This window comes from Hemiscyllium ocellatum, chromosome 1 (assembly GCF_020745735.1).
Source record: "Hemiscyllium ocellatum isolate sHemOce1 chromosome 1, sHemOce1.pat.X.cur, whole genome shotgun sequence".
Classification (NCBI taxonomy): Eukaryota; Metazoa; Chordata; class Chondrichthyes; order Orectolobiformes; family Hemiscylliidae; genus Hemiscyllium; species Hemiscyllium ocellatum.
Window position 1 is genome coordinate 76,670,721 of NC_083401.1, and position 25,007 is coordinate 76,695,727.

A 25,007-nucleotide genomic window follows, 5' to 3' on the forward strand; every position below is an offset into this window, starting at 1 on the left:
TGTGATGCTGCTGCTCCTTTAACCAGATTACGTTCCTTTTTCAGAGCAGTTGTAAAGACACAGGTTTCAGGGTGTCTAGGTTTGAAGGGTTTTAGGGCCAGTTTGATTATAGCTAATAGATACTGAGTCAGGTAAAAGGTTTTCAAGTTTTAAAAAAACACTGGTACAATGAAAGGGAAAGTGGCCAGTTCTCCCAGCTCAGTTTGGTTTGGTTTTAGCAAGCAATTGATTGAGAAGCTGCTGGACCCAAAGAAGCAGGTCCATGCTAATCCTCCCTCTCTCTGACATCTCTCCTGCAAGACCCTATGTTTGATTTTACCTTTTATGCCAAGGAGTGTTTATGGGGATTGTTGCAAGTATTTGGAACAGCATTATTAAATTGGAATTACCTGTTGGGTTTTTGAATAGGTTACGTTATTCTACATTCTGTTCTCTTTTGTTTTTGTTTCATTCAGTTATCTTGCAAATAAATTCTATTTTGCTTAAAACTAAGTGGTTGGGCCAGCTGGAATATCTACTCTACACCTGCTTAAAACAACTAGCAAACTTAGGGTCTGGGCTTTTTTCTTGAAATGCTTTGAGGGGTCTGACCTGGTCCATAACAGGAGTGAGATGTAAAATCTAAATTGCTGAGCAAACTAACTCAACACACAGGATACATGGAGTATCAGTAGTTGGAGTGCCAGAACTTGTTATGATATTCAAACTGCGTTCCCACAATGCAGTTGTAGTCAAGTGATAATCTTAAATTAGTCCTTAATGTAATTTTTAATGCAGTTGGGATTGTTCTGCAAGCACTACCTGACCATGAAATCACACCTAACTGTTGACATTATGTCCTGAGTTTCGCAAGCATTGAATATGTCCAGCACTCTATCACAAACAGCCAAAGGGGCATGCTGTTTGGTATGATCTGCCAGTTGATGAGTCATTTGGCCAATATCCCTGGATTTTCACTGGCACTAAAATTTAAGTACCACAATACTTCACATCAAGTCCTGTTCACTTATCATCTTTCTCCCTGATGACCTCTTGGTCAAGTTGTGCCTTAGCTTCAAAGTCACATCTTTCTTTTGCATCTATCTATAGCCTTGCCTGTTCTACAACTCTGTCACCTTCTCCAGATGTTCAATCCTTCAAACATCTGCCCTTCTCTAATTCTGGCCCCTTGAACATCCACATTTATTGGCTCCATCAGTGACGTGCATACCTTGAGTTGCTAACATCCATCCTACTCCAGAATTCCTTTCTGAAAACTATCCAACAATCTCTGTTTCACTAGTTAAGACTCTCTGCAGAAGTTTGACCATGTCTTTGATAATCCATCCTAGTATCTCCAAATCCCCTAATATCTCCAAAATCTCAATATTTCTAGAAAAGTCATGTGAATGTGAAAATGTAACTTTTACTCTCTACATGTTTGCTATCAGACTTGCTAGGCTTTCCAGTACTTCCTGTTTTATTTCTAATGTCTCCATAATGTCAGCAGTGTCAAATCTTGCTTTATAATACTCAGTTGCATGCCTTGCACATTTGATAGTTTAAAATATTATTCTCTATAATGTAAGAAATTTGTAACATAATGAGCAGCAGATTAAAGGTACTGCCCATTGGTTGTACAGCTGTACAATTCATATCCAGCTAACGTCTTACTTACCGTGCTTCTATGGACATCTTTGGGTCACCCAGACATGTGAATTGATCTATGTATCCCAAATTACAGTTGATTTTCGCCCAGTCGGGTTTGCAAACATCAATAAAGTGAGGCCGAAGACGACCAATGGAATACTTGGCAATGTCGGTCAGGGACTGATTTGCTGCAGCCCCAAACAAAAATGTACCTATGGCCTTGTAAAGAGTGGCTAAGTAGGAATTTCTAACAAAGGAGTTTGAGTACAAACGGTTCCAATGAACCGAAGCTATTTCTCCCACGATTATCTGCAACAGAGAAAAGCAGGGCATCAGATCTGCATAGGAAATAATGAATACACATAATTGACAAAACATGCACATTCCACAAATAGGTCAGCAAAGGTAATCACAGGAAAAAGAAGCAAAAGCAAAATGAAATCACATTTTATCAGGTTCAATATTTTGAATTATGATTCATTGTGGAAGCTGACTTTTATTTCACTAGAAGTGAAACTTTGAGTGGTGCTCATGTGTACAGTGTTCCTTCTTTGATATACTGCAATTTTCAAACTGTAACTAAGACCGATATCAGTGAAGGCTACTCATTAATTCAGAAGCAGTGTTTCAATACACAGACAATCACAACGTGAGGAGAACTGCAGATTTGCTGCAGGCTGCTCCCACCTCTGGCAATGGCAGCTACCACATCATTGAATTTCTCTATCACCAAATTGCTCAAAGACACAACTACAAAATCAGTGAATAATAAACTAAACAAAGACCTAAGGCTGAATCTCTTCAACATGAAAAATTTTAAATTTGTCACAAATATACCTGGGTGTCAAACTTATTTGCAGAAGAAAATCCTGGGGCATGCTCCCAGTTAACAGGCTATCTCCAATTTTGAATGTTGAGCAGCTTGTGGAGGTAAGGGGGGGAAATTGATTGAATGTAATTGCAAGGTCAGTAGGCAGCCTTCACTGTACTTGCACAGTGGATATTGCTGATGTGCCTTGGACAGAAGATAGTTGGGACAAAAAAGGATTAGAGTAGCTGGAAGAAACAGCGACCACTTGCTCACCAGCAAGTGTTATCCCTTCCTGCTGTCCCTAGGAGACTGGAGGAAATTGCAAGCATACATCTGATGAAGACCACCTCAGGTTTGTCAATTTGCATCCTTTTGTGGGTAAATTCAAATTATTTGTCTCAGTTCTCTGACCTGCTGCTGTGTAGGTGCCTCTGTTACTTGGTTTGCTAAAGACCCAACAGGGGAGTGAGGTTTCAGCCATTACAATGACTTACACTGGAAAGGTGGTATGAAATGGCCGCTGATTAGCCCTAAATGGCGTCCTGCTGCTGCTGAGTGGGATTGCCGAATCAGAACTGAAACCACCTTTGGGAAAAGAGCAAGGAGACATCATTGAGCCAGATTGCCATGATTTTTCCCATGGCCTCACCTTTGAATATGCCATGTGTCCATGGGTCCATTCCCCATAACACGTATAGTATTTCTAATATTTGTCCTTCCAAAGTAAGGCATCAGTTGGATTAATCATGGAATATTCACCATGAGGCACAATTCCCAAAAGACCAGAATCCTGTGGACATCAGGGCTTCTGACATCAAGCGTATGGTCTACACGATCAAGAAGGACTATCTTTCCATTCATGGCAACTGGCCGTAACAAATGTACAAATGCCATGATCAGGAGGTATCCATGATGAGTTTATTATGTAACAGCCCATGGTATCTGCACAAGGTAAGGATTCACACAGATTGGCCAGGATTGCTGATGGAAGACCTAGTCTCTCCTCCCCAGTCAGGGCTGTTAACAAGCTTGAACAGCAGCAAATGTTACAGACCAATGCAGAACATGGTTCATGGAATGCACTTATTTGTAAAGCTCAGAAAAAGGGGCAAAACTCTTTCTGCTATTGAAAACATTCTTCCATCAGAAATAAATGAGAGTCACAATCCACTGACCAAGTTCTGCCTCTGTACATGACATTGCCAGAGGTGGTCAATTAAGACGCTCTTTTGGGGAATGCTGTCCAATTAATGTTAAGGGTTTCCAAGGTTGTGGGTACTGTACCTTTGGATAACTGGAGATTCCACAGCAAGGTGACATGTGGATCAAATTCAAAAAGTGATGAGGCCTTAAGCTGAGCTCAGCTTTTGCAGCCAGCAGTCTACCCCTGACTAGTGGGGACAGCCCTGCTACCCAGAGGCTCCTGCAGGCCATCCCAAAGGGACAGCTCTGCATGGCTAACTGCTGCCTCTTCCCTCACTACTCTAGGGTGGGGTAACACTGTGGCTGTACCCAACATACTGATATCCCAATTGCAAGCTGTACCAGGACTAGCGGAGGTCCTGACAAATGGACCACTTTTATGGTGCAGTTGAGGAATCCAAAATAATCACAAAGAAGGAAAATGCTGCAAACACTCAGAATCTGAAGAAAACGTTTAAAGTTCCAGGTCAATTACCTCCCATCAGAACCAAATAATCGGTCTGCTGCATGTTGCAAAATGTTCCAATATCAAAAGAACTATGCAAAGCAGAGTCCAATGGCCCACAAGGAGCACAGTGTGAAGAGTAGGAGACTGATTCAACTATTTGAGGAAGCTTGGTGCTTTTAGACAATGTAGAAGCTCTCTCTCTTCCTTCTTTTCCACTGAATCCCAGGCACAGAGCACTAAGTACTGCAAGTTGACTTGTAATTTGTGACAGCAGATTGCAGGGGTCACTGAGCAGTGAAAAGCCCATCTTCAAGACTCCTTTGAACCAATCCTCTAACTTGGTTAATGAAGCAAATGTCAGACTTGTGGAAGTTGAATATTCAATAACCACAATATGGCTATGGTAACAAAGAGGATAGAGTGTGGAATACTTGGATACAGCCAAATAGTTTTAAGATCAAATTCTACCGTAACAAACTGTAAAATGTGTTTAAAAATTTTGAACTATGGACCCAGAACAGAGAAAGAACCGAGGAACCTGCTGCTTCGTTGATGTTATCTGTCACAATATGTGGTTGATCCTTAATGCCTTCTGAATTAAGCGAGCAAGGTCAAAAACAAATCCAACATAATCCATGAAAACATTGAGTCACCTTGTGTTTGCTAGGGTAATAAACTAGCTTAACATTATATTGTTAGATAGCCTTGAATTGGGTACAGCATGTTATTACAATATTACATGCTATTCAGTAACAAGCAAAGGTGCAGCACTTACTGAAATTGTTTTACAGCAGAGAATAAAATGTGACAATTCAAGAATTTCATGTCTTTTTGACATGACCTATTGTGTATATAACTAAAATTAGTTATATAGTTAGAAGTGAATAAACAGGTTTTACTCCAGAATTACATAAAGCACCAAATCAGAGACTCACAGAGAGCTTTAAGAAAATAGTTTTTGTTCCTTGAGGCAGAAAATTCTTGCTGAACTGTTTAGCAAGTTGATCTAGTGAGTTGCTGAGCCAATGATCCAGGGCAAGACAAAGTAAAATCTTCACAGACATTCCTCAAAAATTTGGCCAAAGTCAGAAATCTCACGACGTCAGTCCAACTGGTTTATTTGAAATGACAAGCTTTCAGAGCACTGCTCCTTCATCAAGGCAGCACTGAGGTTATTAATTGGAGAGGAGCTTGCTACCAAAGTGGTAACTACTTGTCCATGAAACCATATATTCCTTCATTCCAAATACTTTATTGTTGAGGTAGACAGCAGCAGACAAAAAGAGAGAAAGAAGCAAATCCTGTGTCCCAGATTCCACTACAGCACGTCTTGCAGCACTTGCACAAATATCAGCAGCTCCAAAATCAGCCTGTCCAGTTGCATGAAGATCCATGACCCTGGGTGGACACTATCCTTAAATCAAGAGTAGCTGATGAAACCAACAAATAACTTAGAACATAGAACATAGAAGGATACAGCGCAGTACAGGCCCTTCGGCCCTCGATGTTGCGCCGACCGAATCCTACCTAACCTATACTAGCCCAATAACTTCCAAATGCCTATCCAATGCCCGCTTAAATGACCATAAAGAAGGAGAGTTCACCACTGATACGGGCAGGGCATTCCATGAACTCACAACCCGCTGTGTGAAGAATCTACCCCTAACATCTGTCCTATACCTACCACCCCTTAATTTAAAGCTATGTCCCCTAGTAACACCTGACTCCATTAGCGGTAAAAGGTTCTTAGTATCTACCCTATCTAAACCCCTAATCATCTTATACACTTCTATCAGATCTCCCCTAAACCTTCTCTTCTCCAATGAGAACAGCCCCAAGTGCCTCAGCCTTTCCTCATAAGATTTTCCTACCATTCCAGGCAACATCCTGGTAAACCTCCTCTGCACTCGTTCTAAAGCTTCCACATCCTTCCTATAGTATGGCGACCAAAACTGCACACAATACTCCAGATGAGGCCGCACCAGAGTCTTATACAACTGCAACATGACCTCAGGACTCCGGAACTCAATTCCTCTGCCAATAAAGCCCAGTACACCATATGCCTTCCTCACAGTCAGAATATATGTACAAAGTTAAAACTCAAACAGCACCAGGTTATAGTCCAACAGATTTATTTGGAAACACACTAGCTTTCGGAGCGCTGCTCCTTCATTAGGTGGTTGTACAAGGAGCAGCTCTCCGAAAGCTAATGCTTCCAAATAAACCTGTTGGACTACAACCTGGTATTGTGTGATTTTTAACTTTGTTCATATATTCTGACTTGATTGCAATTTCTAAAATAGTTTCTTGAGCTTTGTTATATTGCTTTAAACTCAACTCTTAAATTTGGCTAATACCTTTTTAAAAGAGCACTTTCTTCAAGAAAAAGGGCTTAATTAATGAAGCATTCCAGTCAAACACCGGCATCTCCAAATCAAAAATATATGTAGGCCTTCTGTCCATTGTCAGTAGTCCTCTGACCTCAGTCTACATATGTGGGTCAGGACCATTTATGTATTTTAGCCAGCACTGGAGATATTTATAATGCCAATTACTATCTTAGTTGGCCTGTGGTCCCACCTGAAGATTTGTAAAGTATCATTTCCAAAGGAAATTGGTCTTTAAAGTTACCCCCATTGTGTAACCGATAGCAACATTAGGTACAAGGGATGCAAACGTGTCCATTGTGTCTCGTCTGCAATAGTGGAAAGGAAAGGAAACACAACATATAAATGTATTCACTCTTTTCATGACAAGCTCAGGCATACTTTAGCAGACAACATCACTTCCGGCAGAAAATGTCATAAATGATGGCAAGGGGCAAGTGCTCACAAGAAGCTAATTCATCCAATTTTCCTTCTCCATTTCCTGGTTTGCTAACACAATGGGATAGGAAACTCAAGGATATTGTCTTCTGTCTTGAAAATACTGCTTTCTGTTCTTTCTCTCCTAAAGGTACTGATAATCTTAAGTACAAAGTTGGCAATCCAGTAGTTCAATAGTTTTGTGCAAACATTACAATTGCTTTTCTGTAAAATGACTATCAATAGCTGATTCCATCTTGCTGAGTGCTAACAAAGTCTAATCTGACATGCACAGTTAAATTTTACTGCAGGAGTCAGTCATCACTTTAGTCTTACTGGACCATAGGGCTGCTCTCTCATTAGAGAGACAGAGAGCGTGATAACTGGCGATGGTTTAGTCTGAGGATCACCACGCCTCAGGTGAGGAGAGATGATGAGTAGAGTCCTTCACGGTTACCTCAGCCAGCGTGGGAATTAAACACGTTGTTGGCGTCACGTTGTATCATAAACCAGCTGTCCAGTCAACTGAGCTAACTGAGCTCCCCCTCTTCCCCAGGAATCACTGGATAGTGACTGGATATTGACTGCAGCAATAAGGCAAACTTCAAGTACTACACTCAGCAATGGCTGGGAATTCAACCATGGGCTTACTTGATGGGCAGTTAAGTATTGGCTGAAATTTCTATTTACCCACTAATTTATTCAAGCAATGACTAAAGTAAAGTCAAACAGGCCAGAAGTTTTTCTTAGTGTGATTGATGGACACATCAGTGACGAAGCAACAGAATTTGCAACAGGCAAATAAAAGCAAATTGCATTGAGTAAAAATAAGTTGACTTACTACCAGCAGAATAATTGGAATAAATATGCCAGCTAATAACTGGTAGGGGATGGTGTCTTCTTTGTATGGGTACTTGATAGTTTCATCATCACAGTAAAATCCTCGTCTGAATGGTGAATGCATCAGTGTAAGAATTGCAAAGGGCAATCCAGCTAGCGAAAGCAATAATAAAAAAAACCAGACCGTCAGTATAACCAGATACTGTGTGAATTGCTCAATGATTGATGTCAAAATATTACCTGGTTGAATGACTTGTCTAGCTCCAAACTACAGGTTAAAACAGAAGAAAATAAACAGACATTAAATTGAGTGGTCACAGCACATGGTCGTCTCAGGGTGATTGTCCACTTAGAAGGCACATAATCATTATTGTTGCATAGAAATGTAGAAATCACTAGAGATGTGAAACATTGGCTCAGTGGTTAGCACTGCTGCCTCACAGCACCAGGGACACAGGTTAGATTCCAGTCTGTGAGGAGTTTGCACCTTGTCCCCATGTCTATGTGGGTTTCCTCTGGGTGCTCTGGTTTCCTCCCACAATCCAAAAATGTGCAGGTTAGGTAGATTGGCCATGCTAAATTGCCCCATACGTCCATAGAGTGCAGGCTTGGTGGGATAGCCATGGTAAATGTGGGATTACAGGGATAGAGTGGAGGGGGCTGGGTCTTGTGGGATGCTCTTCAGAGAGTTGGTGAAGATCCAATGGGCCGAATGACCTCTTTTCATGCTGTAGTGATTCTATGTCTGCTGCCACATAGCTACCAGCCATTTTTGGTCACAAGAGTATAATGTGGACAGTACAAAAAAAGGTAAAAGTCACAGCTTTCAAAAAGCAGCGAAACAGAACTAGAACGAACAATCAAAAATTTTAAATGGATGTCAATACACACACTTTGGACCGTTGACGGCTGATCATTTTAATAACCTACCATAAACTTGAACTTTATGATTACTTGAGATACAACTCCCTCAGTTCAAACATAGAAGATTTCTCAGGAAGTTAAATCTATTGAAGCTACTTATTTCTGTCCAGCTTTCTCCCTTGATTTGTACTGGGGGACAGTTCCAAGTTTTTATCCTCCATAGTCATGTAGCATATTGCTACTCTCATACAAAGAATGGCCATTTGGGTGATAGACTAAAAGGTTTCCAGCACCTATGAATGGTACTGTAATATAGAGGAAAGGTTGAGAATGGCAGAAAGAAATGTTATTAGATATGTTAAACAGAGGTTTTTGATTCCACTTGATATATTCTTGCAAATTTCATGAAGTACTGCTATTGTCAAAGGGAATTATGCTGTGGGCGTCCATTCAAACAGATGTATGGACAATTGTGCAGGACCCCTGGGATATATGTACCTAAGTCTCACTTGGTATTCTTTGTACACAAAGCTCCACATCAGGAATTCCAACTTATGGAACTGAGCCTCATCATAATGTCATAAAACAAAGGTCAGAAGTAATCAGATTTTCATATAAATTCTTTCTGAACATGAACTTGAAATGATAACTGAGATGATAACCTGCCAGTGATAAACATTAATGTCTATATTTTTGGCAGAATGTCATACAAATCATTTCTTCTTTTAAAAAAAAGGCATGAATTATCTCTGTATTGTGTGAAGATTAAACAGTGTAGCAATTTAAATATATTTATTTCAATTATCAGTTTTTTTTCAAACAAAATCCCAAACTGCATGTTTGGTGTTCTATTAACATTTATTTTACAACAGAGGAGAAGCAAAAATTAGCAAAATATCATGATGGAAATATCTTCAAAATGGTTGTGAGACTTAACAAGAGAGAAAATTCTGGAATTGCTCTCCAGAAATTAAATATTGAAACAGGATTTTATGCAGAAAAGCTATGAATAAAATTAGGTTTTATAACTGCTGCCAAGACCCACCATCGATATCCTCTGGGCCTGTTTGTTCAGTGTTGTAACTCGTCTTAACTGGACTTCTAACAATGTAATACTGCCAACAGCAGGAAGGGTTATAAAAGGAAAATCCTCTTGATTATTCTCATCTTGTCCATTGCCTCATCACTGCTGATAATGCAGAAATAATTGCACTCACAAGGCAGCATTTTCTCCTAGAATGTGTAGCTTGGCTTCCAAGTTTCTCAACACATGTCAGTTGCTCCTGCATTTTTAAAAATTTTAAAAGGGAGCCCACGTACACTAAAATTCCTCCACCAACATGAATCAACTGGGCCTGCTGAGTGTTTGACAAGTGAATGGAGCAGGCATTAGAACAGTTACCTGTGATGCGAAGGGAATTTCTATCTCCGCACAGATATTTCCAGAAAATATTCATACCATAAGGGCATTTACCTTTTGATCTTTTTTCCTCCTGTTCAGATTTGTGTGGAGGTAGTTTCAAAGTGATGGGTTAACAACTTTTCTGGACAAACACTGCAAAAGTGATTAAGGGACGAAGTTCAGGGAAAATTAGGTTTTATGAAGTCAATGGTCTCATGACATCACACAAATATCTGCATTAGAGAACTTCAATGCAAATAATTGTCAGATCATTCTAACTGGACCAAAAAAGAATGCATTCAAGTATTTTTTAAATAACAAAAATCTGGGAGAACTGGAGACCAAAAGAGATTCAAGGACACAAGGTTATTAAAATGCAGTCAGCAGGTACTGCAGCATCTACGGAAAGAGAAGCAAAGCTAACATTTCGAGTCCAGTATGACTTCTTCAGATTTTGACTAAGTGTTGTATTGTGTTTACTTTAGATAAATATAGTGTCATGCATGTTTTTAAGTCCAACGTAGATGATCTGTATCATTGCAGGGAACAATACTGAGAGAAGTTGAGGGAAGAAAAGATTCTGGTGTTATGCACCAATGACTAAATCTTCATGACCAAACTGTAGCTAAAGCTGGGCTCTATGAACTAATAAAGCATTTTAATCTAATTCAAAAGACAGTATTTAATACTGGACAGATCATAGTTCCCCAATGCAGTCTAACCTATGAGAGTGGTCATTAGCTTAATCAACATCAGTTACTCAGGTACGCTCAAAAGCCTTAGTCTGTCTATTTTATAGTATTATAGACTTTGAAGTAATCTGGTAAGAAGAGAACAAAGAAGAATAAAGAAAATTTACAGCCCAAGAGCAGGCCCATAAGCCCTCCAACCCTGAGTCGATCCAAACCCACTGTCTAAACCTATCGCCCAATTCCTAAGCATCTGTATCCCTCTGCTCCCCACCTATTCAAGCATCTGTCCAGATGGACCTTAAAGAATCTACTGTGCCTGCCTCTACTACCTCTGCTGGCAACATGTTCCAGGCACCTACCACCTTCTGTGTAAAGTACTTTCCACGTGTATTCCTTTTAAATGTTTCACCTCTCATCTTGAATGCGCGACCTCTTGTTATTGAATACCTCACCCTGGGAAAAAGCTTATCTCTATCTACCCTGTCTATACTCTTCATGATTTTGTAGACCTCAATCAAGTCCCTCCTCGATCTGTTTTTTCCTAACGAAAACAATCCTAACCTACTCAACCTCTCTTCATAGCTAGTACCTTCCATACCAGGCAACATCCTTATAAACCTTCCCTGCACCCTCTCCAAAGCGTCCACATCCTTTTGGTAATGTGGTGACCAGAACTGTTCACAGTATTCTAAATGTGGTCGAACCAAAGACTTGTAAAATTTTAACATGACTTGCCAGCTCTTATAGTCAACACCCTGTCTGATGAAGGCAAGCATACCATAAGCCTTCTTGACCACTCTATCCACCTGTGAAGCAACCTTCAGGGTACAATGGACCTGCATTCCCAGATCTCTCTACTCATTAACTTTTCCCAAGGCTCTTCTGTTTACAGTATAGTTCGCTTTAGAACTAGACTTCCCAAATGCATCATTACACATTTGCCCAGATTGAACTCCATCCGCCACTTCTCCACCCAATTCGCCAGTCTATCTGTTTCTGCTGCTCCATCAATCTTCATGTCATCTCCAAACTTGCTAATCATACCAACAGTGCTCTCTTCTCGATCATTGATGTATATTACAAACAACAGTGGTCCCAATACTGACCCCCTGTGGAACACCACTGGTCACCTTTCTCCATTTCGAGAAACTCCCTTCAACCACTAGTCTCTGTCTTCTGTTGCTCAAGCAGTTCTTTATCCACCTGGCTAGAACACCTTGCACACCATGTGATTTCACTTTCTCTATTAGTTTACCATGGGATATCTTATCAAATGCCTTACTAAAGTCCATGTATATGACATCTACAGTCCTTCTTTCATCTATAAACTTGGTCACTTCCTCAAAGAACTCTATTAAGTTGATAGGGCACAATCTCCCCTGCACAAAACCATGTTGCCCATCACTGATAAACCCATCCAGACCTCTGACACTAAGTGTATCCCAGTCAATGTTGGGAAAATTAAAATCTCCCATCACCACCACCCTGTTGCCTCTACATCTTTCCATAATTTGTTTACCTATTTGTTTTTCTACCTCATGCTCACTGTTGGGAGGCCTGTAGTACAGCCACAACAATGTAACTGTACCCTTCTTATTTCTCAGCTCTACTCATAAGGCCTCACTGCTTAAGCCCTCCCTAGTGTCCTCCTTTAGCACAGCTGTGATATCATCCCTGACTAGCAATGCAACTCCTCCCCACCCTTCTCTCCCTGTCTTGTCTGAAGCATCTATATCCGGAACATTTAGTTGCCAATGATGCCCTTCCTTCAACCAGGTCTCTGTGATTGCAATAACACCATACTCCCAGGCACCAATCCAAGTCCCAGGTTCATGTGTCTTATCGATTATACTTTTTGAATTAAAGTATTTGCACTTCAAACCACCAGTTCTTTTGTGTTCATCTGCTCTCTGCCTACTCTTCCTCTTGGTAATGCTAACTTCATGATCTTTACAGTATCTAGTTTCCACCTCACTGTTTAGTAGTCTTTCTCTTCTGGTTCCCAGCCCCCTACCACATTAGCTTAAAACCTCCCCAACAGCAGTAGCAAAAACTCCCTCAAGAACATTAGTTCCAGTCTGGTTCAGGTGTGGACCATCCAATTTGTAATGGTCCCACCTGCCCCAGAACTGGTCCCAATGTCCCACAAATCTGAACCCCTGTCACTTACACTATCCCTCAAGCCACGTGTTCATCCTGCCTATTCTTTCATTTCTACGCTGGCTACCACTGCACTGGTAGCAATCCCGAGATCACTACCTTTGAGGTCATCCTCTTAAACTACAAAATAAATAGCAAGTTTATAAAATATTTAAAAATACAGATCCAATCACTATTAACAGATTATTCAATTTTAATTGATTGGGGAGGGCAGGGATCTGAAGTTTAAACAATGTCAGAGTAAGAGCAGATGGAAGACTGGACAGGTGTTCCTTTCCTCGAGCAAACATCTGCATGCATTGCCAGCTAGTGTGGTAGGTGCTAATTCTCTATGTCTTCAGGAGTTGTAATGCAGTTCAGGATTTGTAGCTGTAATACAGATCATATTTTGAGAACACTTCATCCAAATGATCTCCAAGTGGATGCAAATTAATACCAAGAGGATGGGGAGGAGTCTTTCAGAATATCTTTTTCTTCATTGTACCCAGAGTTTTCACTTCACCCCGGAGATTACATGTTTGTGAAAAAATGGCTTAAGTTGGTTTAGCCATGATGATCCAGTCACCACGGCACGGCTAGGCATGATAACGAGTCGTTCCTTTCCTCATCATTGAGATAATATGTTTGTAAATAGATTCTGCTCTAAAATTTCACATGGTATTGTTAGAATATATATTGCAGCATTGAATTGCCCCAAACTGATGTAATTAAAAGATACTTATTTCTGTAATAATAAGCAGGAAGCAGCAAATGACAGCGACACTGATGTCAAGGTAAGAGGTTAGGTTCATTTGTCAGGCGTAAATGTAGTGTAATAGATAATGGGTTTGGATGTGATATTCTTCGGAGGGTCAGTGTGAACTTGGTGGGCTGAAGGCCACACTGTAGGGATTCTAAGAATTGAACTGACAATGTTATTGACATAAATCACTGAAAATACAGAAGACTTTTGTTCTATCACTTTTATCACCTAAATAGCAGCAATTTTGCTCCCTATGGTTGGTATAGGGGAATCACATATCTGCTTTACTTCAATTTGAAAGGTCCCATGTTTCTGCCATGAATTATGTAGATGAACAGGTTGATTCTCAGGCTGCACCAGTTTGGACATAATGGACAGGACTATTCCATGAGCTAACTGGATTTGGAATGCAGAACATTACCACCAACTACATTCAAGTTGTGTTCGCTTTCATTTTGCAGCAATATTCCAAATGTTTTGTGAGTAACCCAAAGTTTCAAAATTCTGTGGTTTACTTTCATTGCTCGGTAACATACTATATGTACAATTTGCTCACCAGAAATTGGCAGTCATGTTTTCATCATACCACCATTATTGTGGTTTTCTGTATTCCTGAAGTAAACCTGTAAAGAATGGAATTGCTGCTCTATAATTTTTCAGGAACTAAATGCACAGCAAAGCTCAAAAGCCACAACTCAACTCGATTAAGATGATCTACACAGATTCTGCTGCATATGGTTATGCTAAATGAACTCCATCACTTTGCAACAGTTACTATTTTATTCCCTCTTTGAAACAAAATCAAAAATTGCACAAAAACGATTAACAATGGAACTGTTGACCACAGAAGAGGCCAAAATGTGTTTGTGATTTTCAAAAAGCAAAACCACAATCACTAGGCAGCTAGTTGTGTTTCAATTTGCCAATTGTTTACAATTTGTACTAATGTGTGAAATAGGAACATATGTAGTAGCAGACCAGTTCACCTCTCAAGTCTGCTCCACTATCCAATAAGATCATGGCTATCTGATTGTGTTCCCACATTCTCAGCTATCGATCTACGCAACAACCCCGATTCCCTTGCCTAACAAGTATCCATCCACCTCTCTCTTAAAAGTATTAAATGACCCTGCCTCCACCACCTTCTGAGGCAGACAGCTGCAAAACCTCTTCCAAAGGGAACAGTTTCAAAGAAAATTCTGAAGGAGGAAACCAGGAATCAAGCCAAATTGTTTCTCCCTCTCCTGTGCTCTTTAATCTCTGCAAAAAGGATGGCAATTTAGTCAGCAAAACATCTTCTAAGTTGTCTGCTAAGAAGTTGGAATGCTACTGGATTAAGAGTTATCCAATAGAACTAATGCAACAGAAGAGAATGTACAGGCAGGAATAAAACGCAAGAAGCTGCAATCAAACAGTGACTTTCAAATTCACAGATGACTTGTTATTTTAATGTCATGTTTTATCCACAGAATTAAAGGAACGGTGAAATAAGAAATCAGGATATTGAAAATTAATCAAAGACCCCTGTCATAAAGTAATGTTTCCAGCACCTCATTGAGATCTCCAAAGAAAAGATTATTCCTTCAACCAACATCAAAGCTGTAAAATGGTCACCAGCTCAACAAGTTTTACTTGATCAATTCCTAATAATCACCTTAAAATAAGACTCTTACTCCACATTATATTTAGAAGCAATGAGTTGGATCAAACTACTTCCCATCAGCATGTACAAATGCAGTGAAAGTGGCATTAACATGGATGAGAGATTATAAACATTAAATCCACGGTGCCTGTCTACAATACAAAATTGTCTTTCTTTTCAAAAAAAAAGGACATGATGCTTGTATTGTAGCATGACTAATGGCACAAGCAATCACTATTACAAGTGTGTATAGTGATTTCCCGTCTTTCCATGCTGATGCAAGAGTAACTCTGAGTGCTGAACATTTTACCAACAATGAACTTCATTCCTACAATAAAAATAATTTTTCTGATGTATCAGCATTTAAAAGTCAAATAACATTAGTCTGTGAAATAGCTCTGCATCCATGGAATATAGGATTAACTTTAAAAGTTTCTTTCAGTTGAAATGCAGTTACAATTTCAAATTATAAACGGAAATCATCTGCTGTACCGTGAGCACCACTCATATTATTTTTGCACATCATGCGTGAATTTTAGCTGCAACCATTCTGCTTTTTATGAGATCAATAAAGTATAAATATTAATATTTATAACATTCATTTTGCCAATCTCAGATACTCAGACACCAGCAAACTTGGTGATATGCATTAGTTTGATAGCAAGCTGCATCCTGTGGGCCCTGGACAGTTTTTGCATCCTCAGTTTTACTGAGACTCAAGGCTTCAATATTTCCCCATCCCTTCCTTTCCATTCAACCAGGAGGGGGGCATGCTGACTTAACAGCAGCAGTCAATGCTATGCTATAACTGATAGGCAGGGACACAGTTACTGTGTCCAATACAGCATTTCAGCCCTAAGACTTGGAATCCTCCAGCACCACTAGGATTTTAGCTGGGAAATGGCAATGGAAACAAGAGTAATGAGGGAAGACTGATGTCATCAGAAGCTGAGATCTAAACTAGTGACTCTTGAGTTGATCTGCACTGTTCTAGTGTGGGAGCTGGGTGCCAACCAGTTCTTTTCAGTGTTTACTTAAGAATGGAATATTCTTCTCTAGAAGGATCTGAAACACTTAGCTCAGTATCATCCTGTTCCAAGACTAGTTGACATTGTACGGAAGAGTACAAAAAAGCTAAACGAATCAGCAGTGCTGATTAGTTGCAGTAATAATTTGGCATACAATGGATAAAAGATAATAATATTGAAGCAAGCCAGTACCTGAATGTGTGGCTGTTGACACATTCAAAAGATCAAAGCATTCATAGGCAAAATAGAATACAGTCAGTAGCCAGGCACATAAAACTGCAACAAACAAAATCCTACTTCTTAAATAAAATTTAATTTTAATTATTCCATTAGCTATTGCTCACTCATTACATTGCATAAATCTTTATAGGTTTGTAGCATTGAAGAAAACCATTCAACCCAAGGGATCTATACCTGCTTTTTCTTGTGCAATCCATACACTAGACCCACAGATGCACCACCTCCCCATCACCTAATATTGGTAATAGCTGTTTATTTAGTAGTGACAGGCTGAAATACAGTATTAGTGAAAATCCATCATATAATTTTATGATTACATTTAAAATATTACATTTGGCTAAGATTAAAATTGACGAAGAAAATATAGAAAGGAATAAAAAGCAGGTTTGATTCTAATTAAACCAGTAGGCTATGTCAGCACCATGCTTTTATCACTCCCATTCACTCATCTATCAAGAGTTTTAAGGGCCAATCTCGATTGTTCTACAGATAGTTTGAGCTACTTACAGATGATATGCATAGTGATAACCCCACTGTATACAGCACAGTGGAAGTGACGGTACTATTCTTGAATGGGTACTTGATGCTTTCATCATCACAATAAAAACCTCTGTGAAATGGTTTTACTTTGAACAAATTTAAAACGCTCATTGGCATACCAGCTGTAGGGAAGGAAGAAAAAGAAGCTTTTAAGTGCACCTTCAACTGACAAACTTTACAAGAGTTAACAGTCACAAATTCTGTTTCCAGGAATTTCAAAGTACAAAACAGTTCACTTGTCAGATTTTGACTCAATTCTGAATTAAAAGACTTAAGTAAATAGATTTTTGTGCCTAATTCACAGACACAGAACACTTAATTTATAACAGCATTATATGTCCTTGCTTCAGTTTTTGTCAAATAGGTTTAGGATTGGCAATTCTGTGTTTACTACAAATTGAGTAGCCACATATTTGTTTCATTCCAAGATGGAAATTCTATTTGTTTTCTCATGACATGAACTTAAATTAATTGTTGTAGTATTGACGTTCACGCAAGACTTTTAACTTTCATGACTGATCTCAGGCTGCTATTTGGTAAGTCTCATTTTGGTGAATTTACTTGAGGCAGCACAGTGGTTAGCAGACCCAGGTTCAATTCCCGCCTCAGGCAACTCTCTCTCTCTGTGGTGTCTGCGTGGGTTTCCTCCGGGTGCTCCAGCTTCCTTCCACAATACAAAGATGTGCAGGTTAGGTGAATTGGCCATGCTAAATTGTCCATAGTGTTAGGTGTAGGGGAATGGGTCTGGGTGGGTTGTGTTTCGGCGGGTTGGTGTGGACTTGTTGGGCCGAAGGGCCTGTTTCCATGCTGTAAGTAATCTAATCTATTTCTTTTGATTAGCAACAAACATCAGTGTGAATAGATTAGAAAAGTAATAACAGGCTTATCAGTTCAGATAAATTGATATATTTACCTCATCATTAAAAGGATTTTTAATGTCATTTAATTTACTTTGCACTTCTAGTACCATATAATACAAAACAGGGACTGAAAGATATACATAAAGCCTCTGCTATATTAATCTATACTCATCTCTCAGATGTGTGTGAAATCCTGGAGTAGGGTGACATGCTTTACAGTCTTTCTGCCACTCTGCAGCCTTCAATCACACTCGACCTAAAGGAATAGCTCAGGACAGTTTGAATTGATGACAACTTGTAGTATGAACACATGCCAAGCCATTCCACTGGACCATCAAAAAGCCCCAGAGTTTGAGGTTTATAGTTGGTTCTTTCAGATTTGACATCATTTGTTAATTATATCTACTTTTTGTGCAAAATGTGCGGCTAAATTTGGACCACATAACAGCAGAATGCAAACACTATGGTACGTCTATACAAGAAATGCCATTGTTTGGTTTCACAAAACCACTGTTATGGCTTTCCTAGAACTCAACTTAGGGCATTTTTTTATCTGCTAGATTCACCAACTAAGTAAGAACAGAATACTGTAACTAACATGCCTTTAGCTATGGACTAGAGTCATAGAGATGTACAGCATGGAAACAGACCAAAACAGAAACGGTCCAACTCATCCATGCCAACCAGATATCCCAAATTAATGATTAGATTAGATTCCCTACAGTGTGGAAACAGGCCTTTTGGCCCAACCAGTCCACACCAACCCTCCGAAGAGTAACCACCCAGACCCATTTCCTTCTAGTCCCATTTGCCAGCACATGGCCCACATCCCTCCAAACCCTTTCTATTCATATACCCATCTAGATGTCTTTTAAATGCTGTAATTGTACCAGCTTCCACAATTTCCTCTGGCAGTTCATTCCATACTTGCATCACCCTCTGTGTGAAAATGTTGCCCCTTCGGAGTTTTTAAAATCTTTTCCCTCTCACCCTAAACGTATATCCTCTGGTTCTGGACTCCCTCAACCCAATGAAAAGACCATGTCTATTTTCCTATCAATGCCCCCATAATTTTGTAAACCTCCATAAGGTCACCCTCGGCCTCCAACGCTCCAGGGAAAACAGCCCCAGTCTATTTAGCCTTTCTGTACAGATCAAATCCTCCAACCCTGGAAACATCCTTGTAAATCTTTTCTGAAGCCTTTCAAGTTTTACAACATCCTTCCGATACGAGGGAGAACAGAACTGTACAAGGAAGGGATTTGAGTTTGCTTTGGATATCTGGAAAGGTTGTGTAATATCATGCTGTTAAATGACAGTTTTGCTCCATTTTGGAGAAGGCGACCAGTCTTTCAATTAGATTGCGGCAAAAATTATGCATTGTACAATGCTTTATTTTGGTTATTTCTTCCTGTTTGGAATATAATAATTATTTTTGCCCAATATAGTCTCCTATAATATGAAGTCATACCATGAAATTATGCTCACCTTGGACAACATTAATCTACAATGATCCACATATTGAGTTGAAAATGTTTCTGAATTTGTATAATATAGTATTCGCAGTTCCAAAATATATCTAGCTTTTTATCTTTAATTTATCTAATGTTTTCACAGATAAAAAAGGGCATTTCTGTATAATCATTTCTTTCGGTTGATTCATTTCCCTTGCATTTCCTTTTACAGATCCTTAGCTGCTAGTAGATTTCTGGAACATTACCAAATTTCCAGAATTTTTACATGAACTTTGATAATCAGTTATCTGACTATTGTGTTGGCGAGGAGGGGAGGGTTGTGTGTGTGTGTTGGAACGAGCTGTAATTCAGCACCTTATCTAGTCCACACCCAACATTCATGTGTGCACAGGATTCTCTGGATAGCAATCAGAAACAGAAAATGAGACAACCTTTCCCTTCATTAACTAGTGAGCCAAGGCCAATTATAGTGCTTGCAGAGTCATATCTGTTTCTGATTATAGATTACATGGTTTAAAGCACTACATTGCCGATCTAATAGACATACACCAATGATTTATTCAATGCTACTACACAGAATACTAATTTTAGTAGTTTTAATGTTAGCATTCCAGTTCAAACAAACTCATAATGCTTAAAAGTCCAGGAAGTCTTAACTAATGTAATTATGAAGGAAATAGCAGTGGTATTTTAGTAATGAGTAAACAGAACATGAAAGACAGTCAATAAATACACCACTCCTAGACAGAATGACCACTGTTCATGTCTGCTCATTTAGATATCACCAACTTCTGAGCCAATGTTAATCTCATTTATAGAAGAGTGAGTTTATTTTCTGTCCTCCTTTCCTGAAGTCATGTGTGTATACTAGACACTGCCAGCGCCTCTGCCACTGTGACTTCTCCTGCACTGTGCAGAAAAACTGCCCCAACAATTCATCATCAATAGGTGCAGCTAGCCATCCCACAATTGGCTATTCCTAGCCAATTGGTCAGGCCCAACCAATCCAATCCCACACCATACCCAATATCTAAACAGGAGCAACTGTCAGTAGGATTTACTGGACAGAGTATTTTTCCTCTCTTTCTCCTGGAGAAGGGCTTATGCTGGAAATGTCAACTCTCCTGTTGCCTGGCCTGCTGTGCTTTTCCAGAGCCATAGGTTTCGCCCTTAAATCTATGACAATTTTAATATCTATGCAGATGAGAAATTAAACCGAGAAAGTTGTTTGTGTGAACAGTTCAGTGCAATTCCTCACAGAAGGGAGTAACTTTAACTTTGTCTGACATTAGGCAATGGGAGCTACTGAATCACCCACATTTTAATCATTTTGTTTGATTTTAAAACATTTGAATTCAATATAGGTTAAAAAGGATGAAAAATATAACAAGCGACTAATCCAATATTATTTTGTCTTGCACTGTGCTTCAAAGAAGAAACAATCTCACAGGTGTGAAAATCTGAAGTGTCTACATCAAGTGTTACAAAGATGTGCTCATTCAAATATTAATTTTTAACTCATCAGCTAGAAATAAACATTGGACTTGTTAAAACAGCAATTTTTAACTAAAATAAGGATACTGACAAATTAAAATTGCTGCCAAAGTTTGGTTGACTCTGTAGTACTTCAAATCCACTCCAAATGGGTCTATTAACAGCCAACCATAAGTCATAGGATCAGAAGTAGGCCATTTGGCCCATTGATCTACTGTACCATTTAATGAGATCATGGCTGATCTAATAATCCTCAACTCCACTTTCCTCCCTTGATTCCCTTACTGATTAAAAAATCCATCTATCACAGCCTTGAATATACTTAATAATCCAGATTCTACACCCCTCTGCAATCAAGAATTCCCCAGATTTACAACCATCTGAAAGATGCCTTGTGAATTATCCAAAAGATTTTTAAAGTTCCGATGGCAGTTATAGAAAAGTCATGTGACCAACTCACATGTGTTAAGACAGGATAGCTACAGTCAGACCAGATAGTCAGCTATAACCAGTTCACTCGTCCAAAGTTAACTTCTATTATAGTTTTGCGTGTGATTCAAGCAGGTGAGTTTGGGCATGTTTTGCAGAAGTTGGGATGAACTTCCCCAGTTTTTGTTTTTTTATATAGTTTTTTAACCTGGTTTTTGCATAATAAAAGTGAACTTCTTTCTTGTTCAACTCAAGGAAATCTATCTGGCTAATTCTTACTCATCCAAAAGTAAGCAGATAAGCAGAAACTAAATTGGTAAGTGAATGCTTTACAAAGCTTTTTAAAAGTTATGTTAAAATCAAGCAAAGAGTGGGAAGAAATGGCAGCCATTCATCACTCTGCATCTGGTAGTTAGAGGAAGGAAGTTGCTAATACTTTCTATTGATTTGCAATATTGTGTTGTTGCTTACTCCTTCAATTGGTTGTTAACATGTGGAGAGGATGATATATTGTTGCTACTTCGTCTCTGTAATATTCTACATCATGACCACATGAAGCAAAGTAAAAATCGTCAAATGAGGTAAAAATCGTCAAATGAGATTTTTAGGTGAGTGTTCGTCAGCAACCACCCATTTTAGTGACATCATTGGGAGAGATGTTTTAACAAGTTATGCAAAGTCAAGGTCTGCACCAGTTCCTTTAAATAGCAATCCCAGTTTACATATCAATAATAAATAAATGTACATCTATATGAACAGACATAGAAAATGCTAGGAATATACAAGTCAGTCAGCATTGGGGAAAGAAAAGTCGTTTAGAACAATGCTACAGAGTGTATGAAATATATTTTGTATCGTTTTTGATAATGACAGTTCTACAGTCCATTTCTATTATCTAATTTTAATTTGCATTACCAGCATTTGGAACTCGTTCCATCGAGTGCACTGGAGCCATTAAAGACTGTGGAAACTGCTTACTCAGAAGAGAAGCAGAAAACAGCACCAAAAATCAAAAATCATTGTTTGGTAGTACAAAACATGCGTGATGTTCACTACCAGGATGCTGCCATCAAGCCATAAAGATGTTCTGCTTTCTGCACAAGATTAATGTCATATATGCCACATGTCCTGTTTCAAAATTCATTTACAGGATGAGAGCATCACCAGCTGAGCCAGCATTTCTTGCCCATCTTGAATTGCCCAGAGGGCAGTTAAGAGTCAACCACATTGCTGTGGGTCTGGACTCACAGATAGGCCAGATCAGGTAAAGATAGCAGTTTCCATCTTAAAGGAGATTAGTGAACCAGGTGGATTTTTCCTGACAATCAACAATGGATTCATGATCGTCAGTAAGTCATAGGTCACCTTCATTCCAGACTTTTTAAAAGGTAATTCAAAGTTGATTATCTGCTTTGGCAGGATTCGAACCTGCTGCTGGGTCCATTCCCAGGATTAACAGGTCCAGCAATAATACTGCTAGGCCATTGCCTCCCATATAAACAGTATGCCTCCTTAGCTGTTCACAACAAACAAGATACTGATCATACCCATTGAGCCCACACTCATATTAGGTTTGATTCAGCAATTGGCCAGCATTTGCTGGATAATCCTGAGTTTGCCAAGAATTACACTGACACCCAATTTAGATTGTCAGTCAGGCTCTCAGTGTTGCTATTTATGTGTACTGGATATTATACATATTAATACAAAGGGCTCAGCTCTTGGCAGACAAAACGTATACATGCTCTGCATCTATTTCAACTCATCAAAATAGGTCACAGCCATTCATTGATTTATTTCTTAAGGCACTGCCTTGACCAATGAGATTCAACCTCTTGGTTTAAGTTTAAACAATGCCTGACTGTAGAATGTCAATCAGCAGTAATCAGTTAATTCTTCTGAGCAATGCCTCTACCAATCATTCACTTTATGTTTCTTCAATTGGCATTCTTGCAAACTGTCTTGATGAGTGCAAGGTGAAAGTTTTGACAAATACACATTTTTCAGCAATACTCAAAAATTAAGAACAACATTAAATGAAAACTAAATAGATTCCCCCATGTCCCCCAAACCCATTTCCCAACATCTGTTTTGTGCTCTTTTAAGGTTCCTGACTGAATAAACAACTTCTGTAGACATTCTGAGTTCCACCTTTATGCAGAATAAATAGACAAAATCACCACACTTTGAACAACAGAATTGTAGATCCTTAGTGTGTGCTGTACTCATTTATAATGGAAAAGAGCTTTAGTCATTTCATTAACCTTATGTCAATTCTCAAGGTGGCCTATGACCTCCCTCAGGCAAGTTTGCCTTTTCTCTCCAACTTGTACTACTAATGGAAGCATTCACCTTACAAGGTATCATCACATAACAATAAAATTGGTTCCAGATGAGATATTTTAGCCACCCTATCTGGTAAGTAGCCAACGTATGTCCAATTACCTTATTAAAGGAGATTCTGCAGTTTGCGCTCATCTGGAACATATTCATTGATGCACAAGTGGTAAAGCTAAACATCGCAGAGTACATGCGATGATAGTGGTCCCACTATGGACTATTACGTTAAAAGTACTGGTGAAGGAAGCAAGCTCTCCATAAAGGAAGTCACACTTGATCTAAATTTCTGTCTGACAGACCGCAGTTCAGCAAAGCAGACAAGGGCTTTTATTCATTCTAAGTTTAAAATGAAAACAGAAACAAGATGGGTTTCCTTTAAAGTAAAAGATGGATGTAGTGGTGGAGAACTCCATTTCAATATCAACTTCTTCCAAGGAATTCTTTTTGCAAACCCTTTACCTTTCAAGGGAAATCATGAAATTAATTCCCATGGTGGCTTCAGACTTGTAGAATATGTTGTTCTGTCCCAATCATAATTTGATTTAAATTCTAATATTACAAAAGGATGAGGGGTTGCAGGAGTGAGAAGGGGGGATGTTCTTATGATTGGGATTGCTCTGACTGTAAAATATATCATCAGGCACGGATTCAGCTATTAAAGTTTGTATTTCTTTTCTTAAATCATACAATTTTCTCTCAATCTAAAGTACTATTCAAAATAACCCTCACTTGAAAATAAAACCTCCAAATCAATGTAATTGCTAAGATGCACAGTAACATAATCATGATGTCCTTTACACATGGATTCAATGGTCAACTTGACTTAGACCACAGGAGTCTGTGTTACTCGATCCATTTACATGATGATCGACAGCTCTCAAAAGTAAATTAAAAATCACTATACACAGCTGGAAGCAGATTTTATTTCAAGTTATGGGTTATTTTCAGAAATACTTTAGTTTAAATGAGGAAAAATTTGATGGTTGTAAAATTTAAAGAATGAGGGCAGAACAAAAGTTAAAAGCCAAAAATACCCAACTATAGCTAGTTACAATAATACGGGACTTTTGATAGGCTTGGTAGTGATTTCTTAATATTAAAAAAAAATCAAGAAATCAAAAGACAGCACCTGAACAAACACTTTGTGCTGAATTAGGCTATGACCTGAACCATTGACTGCTTCAGCAATTGCACATCTGGCTTCTGAGTTTGATTGGCTCCAGGGAGCGAGGTCAAACTGCCTCGACAATCCAAACAGAGATGGATTTACTCAACCCTTCGCAATGTGCAAAGACACCTCTCATGGTGATGTAAAGATTAGTTAGAAAGTGAAATTACTTTGAACTAGTCTAAACAGACATGTA

The 25,007-nt window shown here is 39.0% G+C and overlaps 1 protein-coding gene across 2 annotated transcripts in view; it reads right to left on the reverse strand.

The window, feature by feature from the left end:
• Positions 1-25,007, reverse strand: part of plpp1a (phospholipid phosphatase 1a) — a 95,834-nt gene that overhangs the window by 42,359 nt on the left and 28,468 nt on the right. The window contains exons 2-3 of one of the 2 annotated variants that reach the window (XM_060822980.1): positions 17,013-17,167; positions 1,658-1,938 (exon numbers count right to left, since the gene is read on the reverse strand). In XM_060822980.1, coding sequence (XP_060678963.1) covers positions 1,658-1,938; positions 17,013-17,167 — 436 coding nt within the window. Of the gene's footprint in view, positions 1-1,657; positions 1,939-7,736; positions 7,889-17,012; positions 17,168-25,007 lie in introns of both variants that reach the window. The other variant, XM_060823001.1, reaches the window with a different exon arrangement.